The following is a 22469-nucleotide window of genomic DNA, read 5'->3' on the forward strand; positions in this document are numbered from 1 at the left end:
AGTCTGCAGTCCTCAAATTAATAAATTAACAATTTGTTACTTTGGCTCATTTGACAGTCACCTGCAGCATTTTGTGTTAATAATTAACATTCTAATATCTCTGCATCTCTGAGTGTATGGAGAATGGCTAATTTTTTCTTTGAAGCTGTTTGGGATTCGTTTTTGTATCTTTGCAATGTCTGTGCTACATCTGCATTTGGGCAGGTTTTTATATTTTAAAACCACACGAGTTCTGAATTTCCAATCAAATCTGAAGGCTTAAAATTTGATTTGTTTTTTCTTTGGATCAGTTGGGAATCTTCAGTTCTCAGTGTTGGGAGCACTGCAGCATGGTGGGTTGTTTTTCATCATTAAAATAGTGGGATATGGGTAGTGATGAGAATTTGCAATCCCTTTCTCTTGTTTGGCAAGCCACCCACTCATTTCATGTGCTTAATTTTAAGAATTTCGAATTCCCTTTAATGTCATTCCCACTGGTTATATGTATGCATTTGAGAAGCGCAAGTTCTCTGCCAGTACAATAGCAAAATATTGCAGGTTCTGGGAACCCAAAGTAAAATTAGGAAATTGGGGGGCGGTGGGGGTGTTGGGGTAGGCAGCGGGGGTGGGGTGGGATTTGCTCATCCGGTCAGGTGTCATCTGTGGAGAGAGAAAAACAAAGCTCTCTATTTTAGATTGAGGACCTCCCATTAGAACTGGGAAAAGATGGAGATAAAGCCAGTAATAGGCTACAGGGAACATTCCACAGGTGCTGCTTGACCAGCTGAGTATTCCCAGCACTTCCAGTTTTTCTTTCAGATTCTTGGTATCTGTGGGATTTTTTTTTACATTTTCCTTTTTAGATCTGGTATTCTCCAATGAAAACGGGTGAATTAAGAATGTTGTTCTGGTTAAGGAGCAATTGGCAAACATGACATAATAGAATTTAAAGGCTGAAAATTACTAAGAAATGAGGCATGAGTTGTCAATGATAAATTGAGAAAAGATATGAGACTGAACAAGCAATGCCAACATTTAAAAAAAAGTTAATAGATAAGATTTCTTAATTAGTCACGTACATCGAAACACACAGTGAAATGCATCTCTTTGCATAGAATGTTCTCGGGGCAGCCCGCAAGTGTCTCCGTGCTTCCGACGCCAACGTAGCATGCCCACAACTTCCTAACCCGTACGTCTTTGGAATGTGGGAGGAAACCGGAGCACCTGGAGGAAATCCAAGTAGACACAGGGAGAACGTACAAACTCCTTACAGACAGTGGCTGGAATTACAAGTACTAGTTATCTCTGTAAGGAACAAACACCCAATAGAAAAAGTGGTCCAGCTATGGCTATGCAGGAGAGTTAAAGATAGTATTAGATCAAAGGAAAAGGCTTATAATGTTGCCAAAAAGAGCAGTAACTAGTAGAAAAGGTGTGTCTGGAGGAAGTGTAATTGGGTATTGCAGAATCATTACTTTAAGTTGTTGGTTAATGAGCTAAAGAAAACATTTTATGCTCGGCATATAAAATAGCAGCTCCACAGATTTGCTATTGGATTAAGGCTCCTTATTATAACAAACTGCTGATTTGGACCCGGTTTCTTGCCTTTTCGTTCTCTATAAAGTCTGCCCTCAGTTGGATACCTACATTTGTGGATCAGCTGTTGCTCAGTTGCCAGCTCTTCTGGCTGAGTCAGGTCACAAGTTCAACTTGCCTTACACAAAACGTAGAAGAGTACAGCACAAGAGTAGGCCCTACAGCCCACGATGTTTGTGCTGACCATGGTGCCAAATTAAACAAATCCCAATTGCCTACACATGATCCATATCCCTCTATTCCCTGCCTGTCCAAATGCCACCATTACAGGACGTAGAATGGTATAGCACAGGAGAAGGCCCTTTGGCCCACGATGTTGTGCCAAACTAATTTAAACACCCAACTAAATTAATCCCTTCTGCCTACACAATGTCCACATGCCTCCATTCTCTGCACATTCATGTGCCTATCTAAGAGCCTCTTAAAATGTCTCTTATTGTATTTGCCTCCACTACTACCACTGGCAGTGCTTTCCAGGCACCCACAACTTTTTTAAAACAAAACTTGCCCCCTCTCACCTTAAATGCATGCCTTCCAGTATTAATGACACACATTATCATGTCTGCTCCTATCACCTCCCCTGTCAGAGTTCCAGACACCTACCACTCTCTATGGAAAAACAAAGGACTGTAGATGATGGAATATCTAGATGAAAAACACAATGATGCTGGATGCTGGAGGCCAGGCCAGGCAGCATCCTTGGAGAAAAGCAGGCAGCCAACATTTTGGGTCAGGACCCTTCTTTGGGACTGAAGATGGTCCACCCCCTCTTTTATCCACCTATCACTGCTCTGCTTTTTCCTCCCATATATAGGGCTTCCCCAGTCCCATCTTCAGTCTTGAAAAAGGGTCCTGACCCGAAACGTTGACCGCCTGCTTTTCTCCACAGATGCTGCCTGGCCTGCTGAGTTCCTCCAGCATAATCGTGTTTTTCAGTTGCTCCTCTTTGTGTGGAAAACAAAAATGCCCCACACATCTCCTTCACACTTTTCGCCTCTCACCTTTTAACCTTTGCCCTTGAGTATTTGACATTTCCAGCCTGGGAAAAAGACTATCTACATGATCTATACCTCTCATAATTTTATAAACTTCTATCCAGTCTCCCCTCAGCCTCTGATGCTCCAGAGAAAACAATCCAAGTTTGTCCAACCTCTGCTTGCATTAAACTTAAGCATACAAATCTGCCCTGCTGCTGCTGTGCAGTACTCTAGGGGAGCTGCTTTGTTGGGGGTGCCTGCACAATTGAAGCGACGCTGCATTTGTCTCCTTGGGTAGATGTTGGTCCCAAAGCATTGGAATCAAAGAAGAGCAATGACAGTATTCAATATCCTGATTCATTTTATCCCACCAAAATAAACTGTGGTGATTATTGTGTTGCTCTTTATGGGAGCACGCTGTGCACATATTAACCACTCTGTTTCTACCATTACAACTGCGATTATACTTCAGAGGATTTGATTGGTGCTAGGAGGTTGGAGACACCTTGAAGTAAAAGGCACTATACAAATGCAAGTCTTTTTTCCTTGTACCTGAGATGACCACAAGATGAAATAGGGGGAAGCAGATTTGGAACCAGGGTGAAGCAAAATAATTTAGATCTTTTCATATTATGTACTTGGGATTAAGTCTTCATCGCTTTAAAGATACTTGAACAAGTTAATTCAAACATAATTACAGGGCACTGAGTATAGAGTAAGGAAATCACATAGCAGCTAAATAAAACTTTGGTTGGGCCATACTTGAAGTATTGTGTGTAATTCTGATTGCCCCATTACGGGAAGTTATGTGGAGGCTTTGGAAAGGATGCAGAAGTTGTTTACCAGGGTGCTGCCTGGATTAGAGGGTATGAGCTATATGGAGAGTTTGGACAAACTTGGGTTGTTTTCTCTGGAGCATTGGAGGCTGAGGGGAGACCTGATAGAGATTTGTAAAATTATGAAACCATAGATAGGGTAGGCAGTCGATATTTTTCCCAGGGTAGGCCGTTGATATTTTTCCCAGGGTAGAAATGTCACATACTAGAGGACATGCATTTAAGGTGAGAGGGGGAAAGTTTAAAGGAGATGCGCAGGGCAAGTTTTTTTTTTACACAGTGGTGGGTACCTGGAACAGGCTGCCAGGTGTAGTGTGGAAGCAGATATGATAGTGGCGTTTAAGAAGCTGTTAGACAGACACATGAATACGTGGGGAATGGAGGGCTATGGATCACCTACAGGCAGAAGGGATTTAGTTTAATCTGGCATCGTGTTTGGGGCAGACATTGTGACCCTTGAGGCCTGTTCCTGTGCTGTATTGTTCTATGTTCTAATGAGAAATAACTCGAACAACAATCCACTGAGGAACTCGGCCGGTCGAGCAGCATCTATGGAGGAAAAGGAATTGTTGACATTTCGGGTTGAAACCTTGCATCATGATTGAGGCTGGAGAGGGAAGATGGCCAGTTCCTCCAGCAGATTCCAGCATTTGCAGTCTCTTGTGTCTCCGAGAAATCTGCTCATCTGTGCTGTTTCATTCTTGGTTTAGTCCTCGTCCAGCACTTGAGCCGTATTTTATGAATGGCTGATATTAAATAAAAAGAAGGCATACTGGCAGTGGGTGAAAACGTTAACTCTTGTTTCCTTCTCCACAGACGCTGTCTGATCTCCTGAATATTCTTGTAATTTGATTGTATTAATCTGATTTAATTTCAGATTTCCTACTTCTGTAGCATTGCACTTTTATGATTGAACACTTGGGTTTACAGACCTGTAAAGATTGACTATGCTCTCGGGTAATGAGTGGGTTCCAATTTTACGGATGTCCATGAGTCAGAAAATGCACAAAGATCACTCAATATGGTAACCATGCCTCCATAGTATTTTAATGAATAGCATCAAAAGCACAAAGAAAATTACTGTAAGTGCAGAGAGAGAGAGGGGAAACTAATGTTGTCGTTCATAGGAAGGAATGTATGTTGGACTTTTGAATTTAATAATTTTATGGGAGCTCGTTCATATGTAGGGGATGTCCATATGTTGGGTGTTCGTAACCCGTAGATGGCCTGTACTTGAAACTTTGTACCTTGTGACTTCATTTCCACCCATGTTTAACTCAAATTTAATATTCCATCTTTTTTCCTATTTCTCCTTATTTTTAACTGAAGGCTTTCTGGATCCGGAAAAGAAACTTTTCTCGCATCGAATTTTATCAAGAGATGAGTGCATTGATCCATATTCTAAAACTGGCAATCTACGGTGAGTACTGTGCAAAGTGTTTATAACCCTCTACTTATACATATTTGGGTCAGAGTGTCTTGGAGGGGTACCTGCTGCCTTTCCCTGTGTGCCTGCTGCCTTTATCCTTCTAGAGATGGTGAACGTTGTAGGTTTGAGAGTATCACTTGAAGAAGCCTTGGTGAGTTGGTGCACTGCATCAAGTAGATGGCACATGCTACAACCATGGTAGTGGGAGTGGGTATTTAGGGGAGCATATGAGCAAATGTGTGCTGCAGCTGATCCTTTTGCAGACAAGGATGAGATTTTTAGAAGCATTTCTTGTTCCTGAGCATTGTCTACAAAATGTTTGGATCGGTCAGGAGTCAGCAAGTGCGGCTGCAGTATTGCTGATAGGCCTTGTGAATAGGTTAATGACTTTTGTCATGTTTCTAGGTCAGAATCTAGTATGTCTTCATCTCATTGGCTGTAAATTGTTTTGGGATTGGCTGATGCCCTGGAAAGTGTAATCTTCTTTCATCACAGATTCCATTACCCTGATCTCTCCATGGTCACCATTCCCACCCCTCAATATAACCTGATCACTGCCTCCCTGCTGTTGTTGTTATTGGCAAACTTAATTGAGCACAGCCACTTTCATCTCTCACTTCCCAGTATTATTTTCCATCTTTTATTTTTAAATGGCTGTTCAAAATGAAACACAATCCCCTGCACCCTGTGGTCTTGGATCCCACCAACACAAGGACATCGGTTCTCGGACGTGGCACTAGCAGGCTGTCTTATAGCGGCAGTGGGGAGGGGCTCTGCCTCGCACAACTTCAGCGCAGGAGCTTGTGCTACCTGGCTGGCTTCGTCTCATCTTCCCATTCCCAGTAGGGCAGTAGCAAGATGCATGTTATCAACTGCTCCCTTCCTCCTGGAGGTTCCCAACGGGAACATAACATAGTGCCGCAACATTCACTTCAGGAAGTTCTTAGGTCATTTTCAAAATAAATGAGTTGAAGTATTGCAGAAAGGAGATCTTGGAGAAAAGTTTTTTATATATATTCAGAGAGTGATTGATATCTGTAAAGTGTGATCTTCCTACTCCATAGATTCCATTCTAGTGGGGGTGTGGAATCGGATACAATTACTATGTTTAAGCTGTAGAAAGATGAACACTTAAATGGGCAATGCATGGAAGGATACAGTCCTGATCTGGGCAAATGAGATCAGTGTAGGTGGGCAAAAGGTTTGGTGCGGAAGTGGTGGGCTGAAGGGCTTGTTCCTATGTTGTACAACTCTGACTCTCTGAAAATTTGCAGGTGTATTTCAAACTTCAATATCAAACCTCAAGCAGCACCAGGACTACAGTAATAAGTGGTAGACTGCAGAGGTACTTCAGTGTTTTTTCCTATTCAGCTGGTCACTGTAGGGCAAGGTTGTTGAGTGATACGTCGTCCAGCATGATGTGTGCAGCTGCTTTCATGGGTGCCTAAAGCAACTTAATTGACAGCCAGCCCCTTGACAATCATCCATTTATGAGTGATGGCTTCATTTTCTTTGGAACTGTAATAGTGTAGAAGGAAATTGTTCAGAGAAAATAGAAAGCGGAGCATTCTTTTTAAGAGAGAAAAGATTGAAAGGTGTTTTTGTTCAGAGAGAACTGGATGTCCTTGTACGCGAATCATTAAAAGTTGGTGTATATTTGCAGCAAGCAATTGGAGTCATAGAGCCATACAGCATGGAAACCGGTCATTCGGCCCACCAAGACCACCCCATCCGCCTCTATTAATCCCATCTTCCAGCACTTGGCCCATAGCCTTCTGTCCAGGCAATTCAAGTGCTCTTCTTACACTTTTCTTAAATTATGTCAGTGACTCCTGCTTCCACCACTCTCTCAGGCAGTGCATTCCAGATACTCACCACTCTCTGGGTGAAAAGGGTCCCCCTCGGATCTCCTCTAAATCTTTTACCCCTTAACCTAAATCCATATCCTCTAGTTTTATTCACCTCTGAAAAAGGGAATAGTTTCCTGCAGTCGACTTATCTATCCCTCATAACTTCATTAAACTCAGTCGTGTCCCCTCTTAACCTCCTCCGTTCCAGGGAAAATTGACCAAGCCTCCCTAGTCTCTCCTCATCAATGAAACACTCCATCCAAGGCAAAATACTACAACCCTCAAGTTCTTGAACCAACCTGCACAACCCTGAACCAACCTCAACAAAAGAACACTATGGACCACCTCTTACATTACCATGGACTCCTCTCTGATTGTGGCTTGGTGTTGCACTAAGTTCTTGTTGCTCAGTTTCTCGTGCTCTCTCTCGCGCGTGCTCTCTCTCTCTCGCGCTCTCCACTTTCTTGTATGATTTATGTATGATTTGTATTCTGTGTTGTCTGTACCTACATGCCTGTGATGCTGCTGCAAGCTAGTTTTTTTTATTGCACCTGTATCTTGCCGTACTTGTGCACATGACAATAAACTCAACTCAACTTGACTTGAAATCCTGGTGAATCTCCTCTGCACTCTCTCTAGTGCTATTACATCTTTAAAAAGACAAATGACGTGTTGGCCTTTATTACAGGAGGATTTGAATACAAAAGTAACATCTTACTACAGATACGTAGAGCCCTGGCGAGACCGCACTTTGAATATAGTGTACAGTGTAAGGAAGCATACATGTATGATAGAGGGAGTGCAGCAAAACTTCACCAGATTGATTGGTGTGATGGCCTGTTTGTCACATGAGAAGTGATTAAGTGACTGAGCCTATACTTCCTTGAGTTTAGAAGAATGAGAGATGTCCCCATTCTAAAGGGGCTTGAAAGGATAGATGTGGAGTGATGTATTCCTCTGGCTGAAGTGCCCAGAACCAGGGGTTGAAGTCTCGGAATGAGGTGTTGGTCATCCGGCACTTAGATGCAAACATTTCTTCACCCAGAAAGAAGTGAGCCTTTGGAATTCTCTACCCAAGAGGACTGTGGAGGTTCATTTGATTATATTCAAGACAAATTATATTAGAATAATTAATGTAAATCGAGGGAAATGCAGTTATTGTTGGAAAATGGTTGAGTTTAAGGATCATGATTTTATTGAATGGTCAAGCAAGTATGAAGGGTCAAATAGCCTACTCTTATTTATAATATAAGCCTGTGTCAGATGATGTCTTGTGGTAAGTGTGAATAAAAGCACCACTGCAACTCTTGGCTGTCTCCTTATTGGAAGAAACATTCCACCAAAATTACACCAATGATCTTGGACAGAACTATTCACTTGGAAAACATTCAGCCCAACTAGTTGTTGCTAGTATTTATATGTTTCATGAGTCAGAGTGTGGAAATGTAGGGCACAGCTGCAAAAAGCCAAAGCTGCCAGCTGTTAACAAACTTAAATCTGAAATCAGTAGGTTCTTGCAACACCAGGATATCTAAATATTTGGGCAGTTGGATAGAGCTTGAGTAGCCAATCGGCCACAATCCCATTGGGTGGCAGGATGGGCCTGAAAGGCAAAGTGGCCTGCACGTCCCTCTCTTCTCTTGATCTAAACCCATTATTGTATCAAGTTTGGCAGCTTTCTAGGGGTATTGTGTACCCTGTGGTGTTCAGAGTGTTGGGGAAGAGCAATCTCAGTACTTGTGGCAGTGGGAAGAGAAGTGGATGATCAGTGGAAGGCCGATGCTGAGCTCGGCACATGTGAATCAGTGAGTTGATTTTTTAAAAAAAAATTAATAAAGATGCGGCGAAATGGACAATTCCGTGGAGGTGATCGCCTCTGGATATAGTTGGCTGGAAGTTGTTTTAAACTGGATTTACCTCAACCATTGACAGTAACACAACAAATTGCAAACATCTACTGTGTCAGTATTTCAGTTAATACTGACAATTAAATTGTTTTGTTTAACGTTTATAATTATTTCTACAATTACATATTTTTGATAGAAATAATAAAGGTGCAAACTGTTTTGAAGGGGGTAAAATATGAATTTGTGGTTGCCACACTATGGGAATGATTTGGGCTGGAGAGGGTGCAGAGGAGATTCACCAGGCTGTTGCTTGGATTGGACCTTTTTCAGTTAAAAGGAAAGATTTGATATGCTGGGTTTGTTTTCCCGAGAGTGGAGGAGACTGAGGATGATCTGTCAGAAGTGTATAAAATTTATAAGAATAATGGGTAGAGTAGATAATAAGAATTTTCCCCAATGGTAGAGGTGTCTAAGACTAGAGGGCACAGGTTTATGGTGAGAGGTGGTAGGTTTAGAGGGGATCTTGGAGGGAAATTTCTTCATCCAGAGGGTGTTTGGAGTCTGGAAGTTACTGCCCAAGGAGGTGATGGAGGCAGATACTCTCACAACATTTAAGAACCGTCTTGACGAGTACGTGAATTGCCAGGGTATGTAAGGTTATGGACTAATGCAGGTAAATGGGGTCAGTATGGATGGGTGCAATAGTCAGCATGGATTTGGTGGGCCAAAAGACCCATTTTCTGTGCTCTGTGACACTATGAATCTGTATGAATCGATGGTAACAGCTGTCATACTCATTTCCAAACATGTCAAATTGCTTGAGTTACTTTTGAGGGTTAGTTGCTCTTACAGTGTAAGAAACATAGCAGCTTGTTGGCACAAAGCAAGTTTGCACAGACATCAATGTGATGAATACCAGTTAATTTGGTTTTTTTTTGGTTAATATTGGTCAGGATAATTTCCCTCCTCTTTGAACTAGTTTTTTTAAAACTTTTTTAAAAAAAACTTTATTTATATGGCATGGTAACAGGCCCTTCCGGCCCAGCAAGTCCACTGCGCGCATTTAAACTCATGTCAACCTACCCGTACGTCTTTGGAAAGTGGGAGGAAACTGGAGCACCTGGAGGAAACCCACGCAGACGAGGGGAGAACGTAGAAACTCCTTACAGGTAGCGATGGGAATTGAACCCCGAGAGCTGGCGCTGTAATAGTGTCACACTAACCACTATGCTACCGTGCCACCCTTTGCAAGATATTTGTGTGCACCTGCAAAAGCAGATGGCTGCCTTGGTTTGATGCCTCATCTGAAATATTGTACCTCCAGAGTGAAGCTCTCATTCTGAACTGCACATTTGAGTTGCTGGAGTTGGGGTCTAAAACCACAAACCTCTGATGCAGTGGCTAGAGTACTGTCAACTGAGCAATCGCCAGCGATATATTCTAGGCATAGCCAAAAATAGTTTTTGTTGCAAGTGATGCAAGGTAATGTAGATGAAATGTGTAAATAATAACAACAGCAGCAGCATTTACTTCTGTGCACTGGTATAGATGAGCTGAGCTAACCGACAGAAATGATTGTTGAACTGAGAATGGGATCTGCAGACTTTTCCTATGGTTTTTCCACCAGTCATCTTTGTTTTTGAACAGTGAGCAAACTCACTCATTGCAAGTGCTGGAGCTGCCATATATTACATGAAATGCCATGGAGGCAATGATGAGCAATGTTCCTCAAACTCTCAGTTCTCAGCCATCCAATTTAATTAATGTTTGGTAAAAGTGGATTAAGGAATAAGTGGAGGATTGAAACTTTTTTTTTGTAGCATTTGTACTTTGACTGGAAACATTCAGATGGTCTGGCAACGTCTGTGGAGGGAGAAACAGTTAACTTTCAGGTTGATGACTTTTCATCAGAACCACTCTGATGAAAGGTCATTGATCTGAAACATTAAGTCTGTTTCAGTCTCCACAGATGCTACTTGACCAGCTGAAAATTCCCAGAATTTTCTGTTTTTGTTTATATTTCAGATTGCCAGCATTTCTAGTCTTTGATTTTATATTTTATTCATCAATTTAGAAATCTTTTTCCATGTGGTGACTCGATGGTTTGCATCATTGATGATCGGGAAGATGTCTGGAAGTTTGCACCAAACTTAATAGTGGTTAAAAAATACACCTATTTTCAAGGAACTGGAGATATCAATGCTCCACCAGGATCAAAAGATGTACCAGTGAAGAAGAGGGGTGAGTCTTAATCAGTGTATGTAGCATGCTGCAAGAGTTTTTTAAATAGCCCTCTTGGATACAGAAGCAATATAGTTAAGCTACTGGAGTTTAAATTTCACTATGGAATACAAAATCTGTTAATAAATTCTGGAAGTTAAAAGCTCCTATCCAATCTAGGTTGTTGTTAAAAAAAACCCTTTTCAATATGCATTATGAAATCCACCATCCTTACTGCCATGGTTGTGTGTGACACTAAACCCTCAGCAATTGTTTGAATCTTATGAGCCCTTTAGAATGATCATAGCAAGCCACTGGATCCAGGGGCACTTTGGGAATAGGTAAAAAGGTGATGGCCTTGCTTGCAATGCCCATACTCTGAATCAAAAATGGTCTTTGCATCCAGCTTTTGCTGAGAGCTTTTCTGCTTAATAGTGGAGAGGTTCAGCAGGTTGAGACTGTTTTCATTGAAGCGCAGGAGACTGAGGAGTGATTTTATAGAGGAGTATGTTATCATGAGAGGCATAGGGTGAATGCACAGTCTTTTGCCCATGGTTGGGGAATCAAGAACTAAAGGGCATAGGTTATGCACTGATGTGATGAAATGATCTGTATGGATGGCAAGTTTTTCACTGTACCTCAGTACATGTGACAATAATAAACCAATTGATGTTTAAGGTTAGAGGGGGAGAAATTTAATAGGAACCTGAGGGGCAACTTTCTGATCCAGAGGATGGTCAGTATATGGAATGAGCTGCCAGAGGAAGAGGTTGAGGCAGGTATCCTAACAACATTTGAAAGGTACTTTGACAGGTACATGGATAGGAAAGGTTTAGAAGGATATGGGCTAAACTTGGGCAAATGGGACCAACTTAGATGGGAATCTTGGCTGGCTTGGACCAGTTGAGCAGAAGGGCCCGTTTCCGTGCCTTATGACTCTATGACTATTATGAGACTGAGGCTGAAAGTTCCTAGAGAATGAGCACAAAGTTAGTGTTTGGAATACTACACAAGCCAATTGTAAAATGGGACCTCAAGGTACGGTAATTTGCTAAACAGATGTTACTGTTGAACAAGTTATGGCTGCCTTCTATATCTAGAACCCAGTAGAACAAGGGTCTTGACCTGAAAAGTAGACCAGTTCTTTGTCTACATAGATGCTGCTCGACCAGAGTTCCTCCAGCAGTTTGTTTTTTTAGAACATAGGACATTACAGCACAATACAGGCCATTCTGCCCATGATGTTGCGCCAACCTTTTAACCCAAGATCAATCTAACCCTTCCCTCCCACATAGCCACATGGATGATAGGAAAATAAAGGGCTGTCTAAGAGTCTCTTTAAGTGTTCCTAATGCATCTGCCTCTACCAACACCCCTGGTGGCACGTTCCATGCACACACCACTCTCTGTGTATAAAACTTACCTCTGACATCCCCCCTGTACTTTCCTCCAATCACCTTAAAATTATGCCCCTTGTGTTGGTCATTTCTGCCCTGGGGAAAAAGTCTCTGACTGTCCACTCGATCTATGCCTCTTATCATGTACACCTCTATCAGGTCACCCCTCATCCTCCTCCACTCCAAAGAGAAAAGCCCTGGCTTGCTCAACCTATCCTCATAAGATGTGCTTTCCAATCCAGGTAGCGTTCTGGTAAATTTCCTCTGCACCCATGCTAAAGCTTCCACATCCTTCCTATAGTGAGGCAACCAGAACTGAACACAGTATTCTAAGTGTGGCCTAACCAGGGTTTTATAGAGCTGCAAATTTACCTCATGACTCTTGAACTCAATCCCCCGACTAATGAAGGCCAACATGCCTTCTTAATAAGCCTATCAATTTGTGCAGCAATTTTGAGGGATCTGTGGACTTTGGACCCCAAGCTCCCTCTGTTCCTTCACAATGCTTAAAATCCTGCCATTAACTCTTTATTCTGCCTTCAAATTCGACCTTCTAGAGTGAATCACTTCACACCTTTCCAGGTTGAACTCCATCTGCCACTTCTCAGCCCAGCTTTGCATCCTATCAATGTCCTGTTGTAACCCTCGGCAACCTTCTATGCTATCCACAACACCATCAACCTTTGTCATCTGCAAACTTACTAACCCACCCTTCCACTTTCGCATCTAAGTCATTTACAAAAATTACAATTTGCTCCAGATTTCAGCATCTGCAATCTTTTGTCTCCCCATTTAGAATGGTTGGATTGATTGATTGAAAGTGTGTTTTTACTTTATTCTAGATAGCGATTTTTAGTAATCTTACTAGCGTTTCTAATTTTAGTATGGTTTTTTTTCCTGCTCTGTTCCACAGTAAATCATTCTTCGAAGGCCACAGAAGGATTGGAGCAGCCAGTGCCCATTTCAACAGACGCTCTCAGTACGAGCAACAGATGTAGTGAGGGAATGGAGAGAACAGAGGAAAGTAATGGCCTTGGGGAGTGTTCCAAGAAGCAAAATGGTAGCAATAGTGTCCTAAAGGATGAATCTTTAAAATGTGGTCCTAGTGCAAACACCTTACATGATAAAGAACACGAAAGGATACCTTTATGTGACGCTAGTCTATCCCACACAAAAACTGCTAGTGCTGATGCTTCTGATAAAGCAAAAGAGTCTGAACAGTTGTCAGAGTGTGGAGTTACGCCAGCAGAGAGCAGCTTGGGGCAGTCTGCCAAGGAAGGCGAAAGTCATTTAAAGGCGGCTAGCAGTGAGCTTGACTTTGACCTGTCGAGTGACAGCGATAGTGAACCGGAGGAGGGGAAAAGAGGCTCCACCTCTCCCTCGCCCACCCTGAGCTTGGACAGCGAGAAGAACGTGTCGAAGAAAAAGACGAGGAAGCAGCGAAAGGGGTGTACAGAGGCAAAACTTAACCACTCAGAGAAGAAGGTGCTTGATTTACTGGAGTCCGATTCGCAGGACAAGAATGCCGACCAGGAGCCTGAGGCAGATGCTGACCAGGACTTGCTTGGCGACGTAGGGAATGGGTGCACCGACAAGAAAGAGGCTGAGACGGAGTCTCAGAACAGCGAACAGTCTGGCGTGACCATGGGCGAGTCCCTGGATCAAAGCATGGACGTGGAAGAGGAGGAGGAGGAGGAGGAGGAGGAGGACCAAGATGAGGATGACCATTTGATTCACTTGGAAATGATCCTGGTCCATGTCCACACTGAGTATTATGCTCAGTATGAGAAGTACCTCAAAAAGGAGAGGCAAGTGCCCGATCTGAGGAAGATTGTCCCAGAACTGAAGAGCAAGGCTCTTGAAGGCACAAGGATAATATTCAGTGGACTCTACCCAACAAACTACCCCATGGAAAAGACAAGAGAGTGGTACCATGCCACAGCCCTTGGAGCCAAGGTTAGCAAAACCTTATCTTTGAATCCCAAAGACCCCAACAGGACAACTCACTTAGTTGCTGCTCGTCCTGGTAAGTGCTCTGTCGTCTACCTTGTTGAGCTTCATTTTTTTTGGAGGAGAAATGAAGATTGGTTCTTTTAAACACTACTTGTTGGGTTGGGCTGCTTTCTTCTTGTGGTTAATAGTGTTTGGTAATGGACTGTTTGCTGTTTTTGGCTCATAATATTGCACCTTGTTATGTGATAAGGCTCCACATTCGTATAGGCTGCAATTTTTGAAAATTAATTTCATTTCTGTCCTAACACTTTAGATTTTTATTGTGGGTTTGTGCGTCTAAAGATGTGCCATCTGTTCCTGTCACTTACTTCACTGGTTAGTGTTTGCAAACTTACAAAAACGTGTTGTCTGTAATGCCTTTAGCAAGAGAAAGCCTTCCAAAGCAGTTCATAGGAGAGCAGTGAGAGAGAGGTTGAAGCAAAAACAAAGAGAAAGATAACGGGATGGGTGGCTAAAACCTTGGTCACTAAGTTGGGTTCTTAAAAAGTGTCCTTGATGGAAAGGAGGGAATTCTGGAACTCTGGGCCCAGCCAGTGGAAGGAATTGAGGTCAATGGAGAGGATATACAAGAGGCAAGGATTGGCAGAGTGCAGAGTGACTGGAGGGTTGCAGTTCTGGATGTGGTTCCAGAACTAGGCAGGGCAAAGTGGGGGAAGGATTTGAGTGTTGGAATTTCATGTTGGTGGACTGGAAGCCAGGCCAGGGAGTATTGGGATGAATAGTCCAGTGTGTAAGTTTGGAAGCAGCCAGGAGAGTCTTGAAAGAGTTCAAGCTCATGGATTCTGGAGGTTGGCAAGGTAGGTGTAGGTGAAGATAATGTGTGTGAGAGAGACTTTCTTTGACAGCAGCACCCAAGCCCACACCTGCTATAACCACCTTCTCTTTAAGAACAGCAGAGTAGATTAGCTGAGTGAACAGTTGGAAGGTTGAAAGTTCTGTGGAGGGGGGTGTGTGTGTGTGTGTGAAAGTTTTGTTTGCCAGGGAACAAGTGTAGAGGAAGGAGACTAGAAAGGAGGAAGTGCAGAGTGAGAAATACAAGGAGGAAAACTGAAACGTCTTTGTCGGTGTTCGAGATATTGGGAGCAGACAAGCTTCATGAGATAGCAGGTCGAGGGACAATTATAGGAGAGTTTCCATAAGAGGTTTAGGAAGCATAGAAGGAGCAGAGTGGGCAAGGTGAAGTTGGATGTATTTTAACCTTTGGAGATGTTTAAACTTTGGACAGCAGAGAGTTGATGAAAGCAGTGTCAATAATTTGGGTAGGGACATTACATGAAATTTCTCATGGAAATTCACTTGAGGCTCTGTGTGAAAGTAGACCCCTCATCTTTGATCTGGAGATGCATTATTTTTGAAATTATTTATTACTAAAATATCTTTTGAGATACTCCATGTACAAACAGACCTGCTGGCCCACTGGACATTCCTATTTGAAATTACAGTGCCACTAGGTCTCGATATCGCCTCCTGGGTCTCCATTGTTGGCAAGTCTCGTGAGAATGCTGCAGTTCCAAAATGTCTCCAGGAACGTGCAGAGTGAGTGGAGGTAAGAGCAGAGAACTGACAGGGGGTCTTTCTAACCTGCCTCCCCTCCCTCTCGCCATGTCCTGGCATCATTCCTTCATCCTCCCCATTGGGACAATGGGTTCTACTGAGCATTTTGAATTGTAAAGAGAAAAATAAAGTGCTTTAAAAGTGGGGAAAGGGTCAATATTCAGATACCTTGTTAATCTTAATCACATGCCTCAAAACAGTGGGCTGATTGTACATTAATGCTTCATTGTCTAAAAATAAATAAGTTGGACTACAGGAATAAGGATACTTGGAGAAAACAGGCCAGTACATACTGAAGGGGATTGGGTGTGTTTTATGTGCAGTGTTAGTTGATTCTACCTAGAGTAAGGCACGTGTATAGTTATACGGTGGAGTTGTTGGATGCTGTTTCGAGCTTTGTGGCATTGATGCAGAGTTAAGATCTCACCAGGAAAACTGGAGAATTTAAATTCAAATTGTTAAGTAAATTTGAGATTGGTAATGGTGGAAGTGAAGTGGCAGAATTCCATCTAATCTCCATCCTTCAGTGAGGGAAGTCTGCTGTCCCTTCCTGATCGGGTTCATGTGTGATTTAGATAAGTACATTGATAGGAGAGGTTTAGAGGGATACAGGCCAAACGTGGGCAAATGGGATTATCTTGGTGGGCACCATGGTTGGAATGGACAAGTTGGGCCGAAGGGCCCGCTTCCATGCTGTGTTACTCTGTGACTCAACTAATGTGGGTGTTCTAACCTGTCCTCTGATAACAAACAAAAAGTAATTAGTATTTGGTAATAAATTCTGGCCTTGCCAGTGATATCCACATCTGGTGAATAAATAAAATTCTCAGTGTGAGGAGAGCATGATGGTGTTTTTACTCCATCAGCATTGTAGGGCTCGTGAGGATCAACCACATAAATACTGTGGTTCCTAGAGGCTGGGTATCCTGCGGTGAGTGACTTGTCTCCTGACATCTTGGCGTCTTTCCATCATCACCATGCCAAAAGCCAGGAGTGTGATGGAATTCTCCCCACCTGCCTGATTGAGTGCAGCTCCAATGACATTCAAAACTTAAAATCATTCAGGACGCTAGATTGGTAGCCTCTTGACCCCTGGTACACTGGCTGCAATGAGTACCACCAATAAAATGCATTGCAGTTACTAGGCCGGGCTACTCTGACTGCACCTCCCAAACCCATGACATCTACCACCAAGATGGACAATGGCAGCAGGTGCAGGGAAACATTACCACTAACAGCTTCCCTTCCAAGTTATGTACTGTTCTGATTTGGAAATATGCAACAGTTCATCTTTGAGGTCAAACTCCCTACCCTGCAGAACTGTGGGTACACCTTCATCTTAAAGACATCTGCAATTGAAGAATTCAGTTCACCACCACCTTCTCCAGAGCATGAGAGATGGGAAATAAATGCTGGCATAGCCAGTGATGGGCAGATCATTATAAGTAGCACATAAAAGTCACAAACAAACCCTGGAGACACAGATTGCAGATGCTGGAATCTTGGGAAACACAAAAAGCTGGAATAACTCGCAGGTCAGGAGGTATCTGTGGAGGGAAATGGACAGTTGATGTTTTGGGTTGAGACCCTTCACAGCAGCACCTTTTGTGTTGCTCCAGCCTCTTGTGGTGCTGCTTGGAGTGTAATGAAGTACAGACGGGGATATTACTCCGGATCCCATCTAGCTTGTCCATTCAGTGCAGGAGTAGGAATGGGCTGTGCAGTCTGTGGAGGTACTCAGTCCATCTGACCTTGACAATTCCACTCTCCTGGCTGACTCCCATAACTCTCGACTACCCTACAGTCCAAAAAATTTTTCATTCAATCTTGATTACATGCAACAACTCTGCCTCCCCTTCTCTCTCTGGTAGTGAATTCCAAAGATTCATAACTTTTTGAGGGAAGAAATTCATCTCTCATCTTCATTTTAAATGAGCCTCTTTATTTTTTTCTCTTCTCCCCCCCCCCCCCCCCCCTCATGTTTTGAAACATTTGCCCCTCGGTTTTAGATTTTCTTCTTACCCGCCCACCCCCCCCCCCCCCCCCAGTAAGAAGTGTAGTGTCCTCTTGGCATCTGCCTTGCCAAGCTTGTATCTTACTAACATCACCTCTCGTTCTTCTACGTATCAGCTCACCCTACCCAATTGTTCCCAAAAATTAGGAACCACTCAATTACCTACTTCCTCAAACATTTAGAGTCTTGGAGTCTGACAGCACAGAAAGAGACCCTTCAGCCCAACAAGACCATGCCAACCATTAAGTACTCATGTACACTAATCCCTTTTTTTTAATTCTCCCCCCCTTGCCTTCCCACTAACTCTTCTTTCCACCACCCCTGCCCCCTACACCCCTTCTCACTAGGAGCAATGTAAAGCAGCCAATTCACCTTCAAACCTGCATGACTTTGGGATGTGGGAAAAAACTGGAGCACTCAGGGGAAACCCATGCAGTCACAGAGAGAATGCGCAAACTCCACACAGACAGCACCAGAGGACACGATTGGACCCTGGAGTTGTGAGGCAGCAGCTCTTCTAGCCGTGCCACTGACATTTGTCCATTTATCTCTTAAAACTTTGTATTGTTTCCCTGGATGGGACATATTCACAACACTGGCTTTGCACTCATTTCCTGTGATCTTGCTACCCTGATGATAGGAGTGTGCCAATCCCATCCACAATTTGGGTGTTTAATTTCTATTCTTACCTTTCCTGTCTTCATTACTTGCATCATTTTTAACCTTCAATAATCTGTCTTGTTTTCAGATTCCTCCACTGGTTTTGGGGCCTCTCTCTGCCAGAGTAGATTTATCATCTCTCTGATGTCTATCAGGGCATTCCTTACGATTCTTCTTAGCCCTAGTTTTTGTGGTCATTTGCTTGGTGCAAAACCATAGAGTTTGATTCTCTCTCTGCTTTTCTTATCTTGCTAATTACTTTTCCTTGTAACAAAGTGAAGTACTTCTACTCATGGCAGAGTTGCAGGGCATTCCTTCCTCATTTATCTGGAAGGTACCAACTCCAAATCCTCCAAGTTCACTGGAATGGTAGGTGAGATGACATCCCTGGCATTGGGGCCCTAGTTACAATCAATTGGCCCCATTGGGTGGGTCAGGATCAGGTTTATTATCACTGACATATGTCATGAAATTTGTTGTTTGGTGTCATGTAGTTCACTTGCCTCACACCAGACTCGAAACTGATTGTGTTCCAAGCTCTGTTATTGCAAGAGAACTATCAAGCAGAAAAATACAATTCAAGGATGTGCTTGGAGCCTCCTTGGAGGGGGGGGCAGCATACAACATCCCCACAGGCTCTCGGAAATCCCTCGCCCATGAGTCCTCAAAGTGGAGAAGGAGCAGGTAATGAGCGGAAAGGTAACGAGAATCTTGAGCCCAGAGTACACAGCGGAAGAAACACCCCATTCTCACAAACTCTTCGTTTAGAGAGAGATATGAGACTGCAGATGCTGGAATCTGGAGCAACAAACAATCTGCTGGAAGAACTCAATGGGTCAAACAGCATCTGTTTGCGGGGGGGGTTGTTGGGGGGGCGGAGGAGGGGAGAAATTGTTGACGTTTCGGGTCGAAACCCTGCATCAGGACTGAGAGTTGGGAGATGGCCAGTATAAAGAGGAGAAGGGGAGTGGTGATATAGGAGTCCGAGGTGATTGGTGGACTGAAGACTGGCAGGTTGTGTCAGGGAGGGGAGGGCAGGGTGGAGTAGGGAGACGGTGGCACATGTTTCAAGGTGATTGGTGTATCCATCCATCTACCCCATCAGCCATCTCCTGCCCCATCTGTGGAAGAGTCTGCCTTTCCACATTGGCTTCAACAGCCACCTCGTAATCTACAGACCTGAATGGAAGGCAGTCATCCTCGATCCCAATGGACTGCCTAAGGAGAAGTTGATGGCCCAGAGAGTGCAAGGCAAAGGCGACGCGGGAGATAGAGTTGAGTTTGGTGTGGACCACAAGCAGCGGTGTGGACCAGATGGACTGTGGCCTCATTTCATCCTGAGTGTACACTGAAGAGTAAACTTGCCCTGGCCACAGTGCCATGTAGTTGTACCAGATGAGGAGCAGGCTTGAGGGGCTGTCCTGTGAGGAGAGATTGAATAGAATATATCCACATTTATTGAAGTTGGAAAAAAAAAGGTGATCTCATTGGTTCAGTAAGATTCTGCGTAGCTGAAAGCCAGCCAGGAGGTTATTTCTTCAAGCTGGAGTCAGGAAGTAAGGTCTCATATTTACGGGTTAGTGATTTAGGACGGGGTGAAGGAATTTCTTTACTTGGGGTTATAAATCTTTATAATTCACGTCTTGCTTTGATAGAGGTTTACAACCCTGAGTAGAGAATCGAGGGTTACGGGGATTAAGAGTGGAACGGATTTGAAGTAAAACAGCGGTGAATAACTTTGTTGCGGGTGAGATGGATTGACAATCCAAAACACTTCCGAGGACCACTCGATTTTTTTTTTGTTGTGTGTGTTTGAATCATTTGTGAATGCCAAAAAGATTTATAGACATTCAATGTTGTGATAGCTTTGACAACCAGCAAGTCTGCTGGCATGATTTTAACCAGCTCTCAAAGCACTTCTGGGGTCTTGGTGGTGGTTGTGCTATTTTTCATAAGACCTCAAAATTCAGGAGCCAGTTTTGGACTGAGTTGCCACTGGGGTTAAATGCAGGGAGGGACCTGTGAGCACAGGTGCAGAGCCAGTCTCACAGTTGAGCTGGATGGAACTATCCCATTGGCCAGATGTTGAGCACTGTGGAGGTAAAAGATTAGCCATGATTGTACTGAATGATGGAGCAGGCTTGAGGGGAATCGTTGTGATCACTCCTAGCTTCAACTTCTAATGCTCTTTGTAAATTCTGGCCCCTCTCTATTGCTGTCCATGTGTGAGTTAGAGTTTGCTCCCAGGTAAAGCTAAGCTGCTTTCAGTAGACTAGACCAGATCTTTTTCTGATTGTTGTTGTTTTAATGATACTATCATTTGATTTAATGAAAAAGATGACAACTGTTACCTAAAATAGTGCAGATTGGAGGATCGCTGTTGTTGCTGGGACCGAGAGAGGGGTAGGTTCATTTGATTAAAATACAAAGTCCCAGTTAGTTTTAATGAAGACATCAAGCGTAATATATTTAAGTTTGCTGCGGATACAAAGCTGGGTGCCAGTGAGGCTGTGAGGATGCAGAAAGGCTTCAGAGGGATGTTGACAGGCTAACTGAATGAGTGAGTATGTGGCAGAAGAAATATAATTTAGAAAAATGTGAAGCTGGCCATTTTGGGAAAAACAAAATAGAAAAACGGGGTATTTTTTAAATGGCAAGGGACTGAAAGACACTGGTGTTCTGAGGGACTTGGGTATCGTGTTCATGAATCACTGAAAGTTAATTCCACAAGAACACAAAACACTTAGGAAGGTGAATACTATATTACCCTTTTATTGGGAGTGGATTTGAGTATGAGAGTAAAGATGTCTGACAGGAATTAGATAAAGACCTGGTGAGGCAACACTTGGAGTATTGTTACAGACCTGGTCACCTTGGGAAAGATGTACTTGTGATGGAGGGACTGCAGTGAAGGTGTAACAGATTGATATGTGGTATGGGGGTTTTGACCTGTGAGAGATTTGGGAAACTGAACCTGTACTCCAGAATGACGGATGATCAGGGGGAAAGAACAAAAAGACCTCCTCCACCTTCTGCTTCTTATGTTGGCAAACATTCAATTTAAACAGCAAGTATGGAGCTGCTGAGTTGGGGGTCAGGGTATTGTTATTCTCAGTGATCTTGTCACTGCATCCAGTCTCTTGCATTGGGAGAGATCGTGCACCTCTCTGATGTGCTGGGAGCTAGTCTACCAGTGGAAGACTACATCCTGGGCCCTGCTGGAAGGAAAGGTGTGCAGAGACTGGCAAACTGGTGGAGGAAATGGAAACTACAGCAACTTCTCTCAATAACAGTGGTTAATTTCTCTGGAAAAAGTGCAATGAGTGGTGTATAGTTGCATATAAATCATGTACATAAAATAAACCTTGGTCACTCACAAAGGATGATTACCAAGCTCGTTGACAATAACTAATCATCTTTATTTTGCCTGGCTGTAGCGTTATTTCTATGTGTACCTTAAATAGAGTCATGGAAGCAGGCTCTTCGGCCCAACTCCATGCTGACCAAAGATGCTGACCAAAGATGCTCACCTAAGCTAGTGTCATTTGCCAGTGTTTGGCCCATATCCCTCTGAACCTTTTCTATCCATGTATCTGTCCGTGTCTTTTAAATGCAGTTAATGTACCTGCCTCAACCACTTCTTATAATAGCTCTTTCCATGTACAGACCACCCTCTGTTTAAAAACTTGCCCCTCAGGTTCATATTAAATCTCCCCCCTCTCACCTTAAACCTATGCCCTCTAGTTCTCGATTCCCTAACCCTGGGGAAAAAGACTTGAGTGCATTCACCCTATCTATGTCCCTCATGATTTTATACACCTTGATAAGGTCACCCCCCCCATTCTCCTACCCTCTAAGAAATAAAGTCCCAGTTTACCCAACCTCTGCCTATAATTCAGGCCTTCACGTCCTGGCAACATTCTCATAAATCTTCTTTGCACTTTTTCTAGCTTAATGGTGTCCCCTCAATAACAGGGTGATCAAAACTGTACACAGTACTTCCAAGTGCGATATCACCAATGTCCTGTACAACTGCAACATTACATCTCAACTCCAATATTCAATGCCCTGACTAATGAAGGCCAGTGTGTCTTCTT

General features: G+C 43.3%; 1 protein-coding gene across 2 annotated transcripts in view; it reads left to right on the plus strand.

The window, feature by feature from the left end:
• Positions 1-22469, plus strand: part of ctdp1 (CTD (carboxy-terminal domain, RNA polymerase II, polypeptide A) phosphatase, subunit 1) — a 269441-nt gene that overhangs the window by 42222 nt on the left and 204750 nt on the right. For both annotated transcript variants that reach the window (XM_052023722.1, XM_052023723.1), the window contains exons 6-8: positions 4718-4808; positions 10589-10755; positions 13045-14157. In XM_052023722.1, coding sequence (XP_051879682.1) covers positions 4718-4808; positions 10589-10755; positions 13045-14157 — 1371 coding nt within the window. The remainder of the gene's footprint in view (positions 1-4717; positions 4809-10588; positions 10756-13044; positions 14158-22469) is intronic.

Source organism: Pristis pectinata, chromosome 9 (assembly GCF_009764475.1).
Source record: "Pristis pectinata isolate sPriPec2 chromosome 9, sPriPec2.1.pri, whole genome shotgun sequence".
NCBI classification, from domain to species: domain Eukaryota; kingdom Metazoa; phylum Chordata; class Chondrichthyes; order Rhinopristiformes; family Pristidae; genus Pristis; species Pristis pectinata.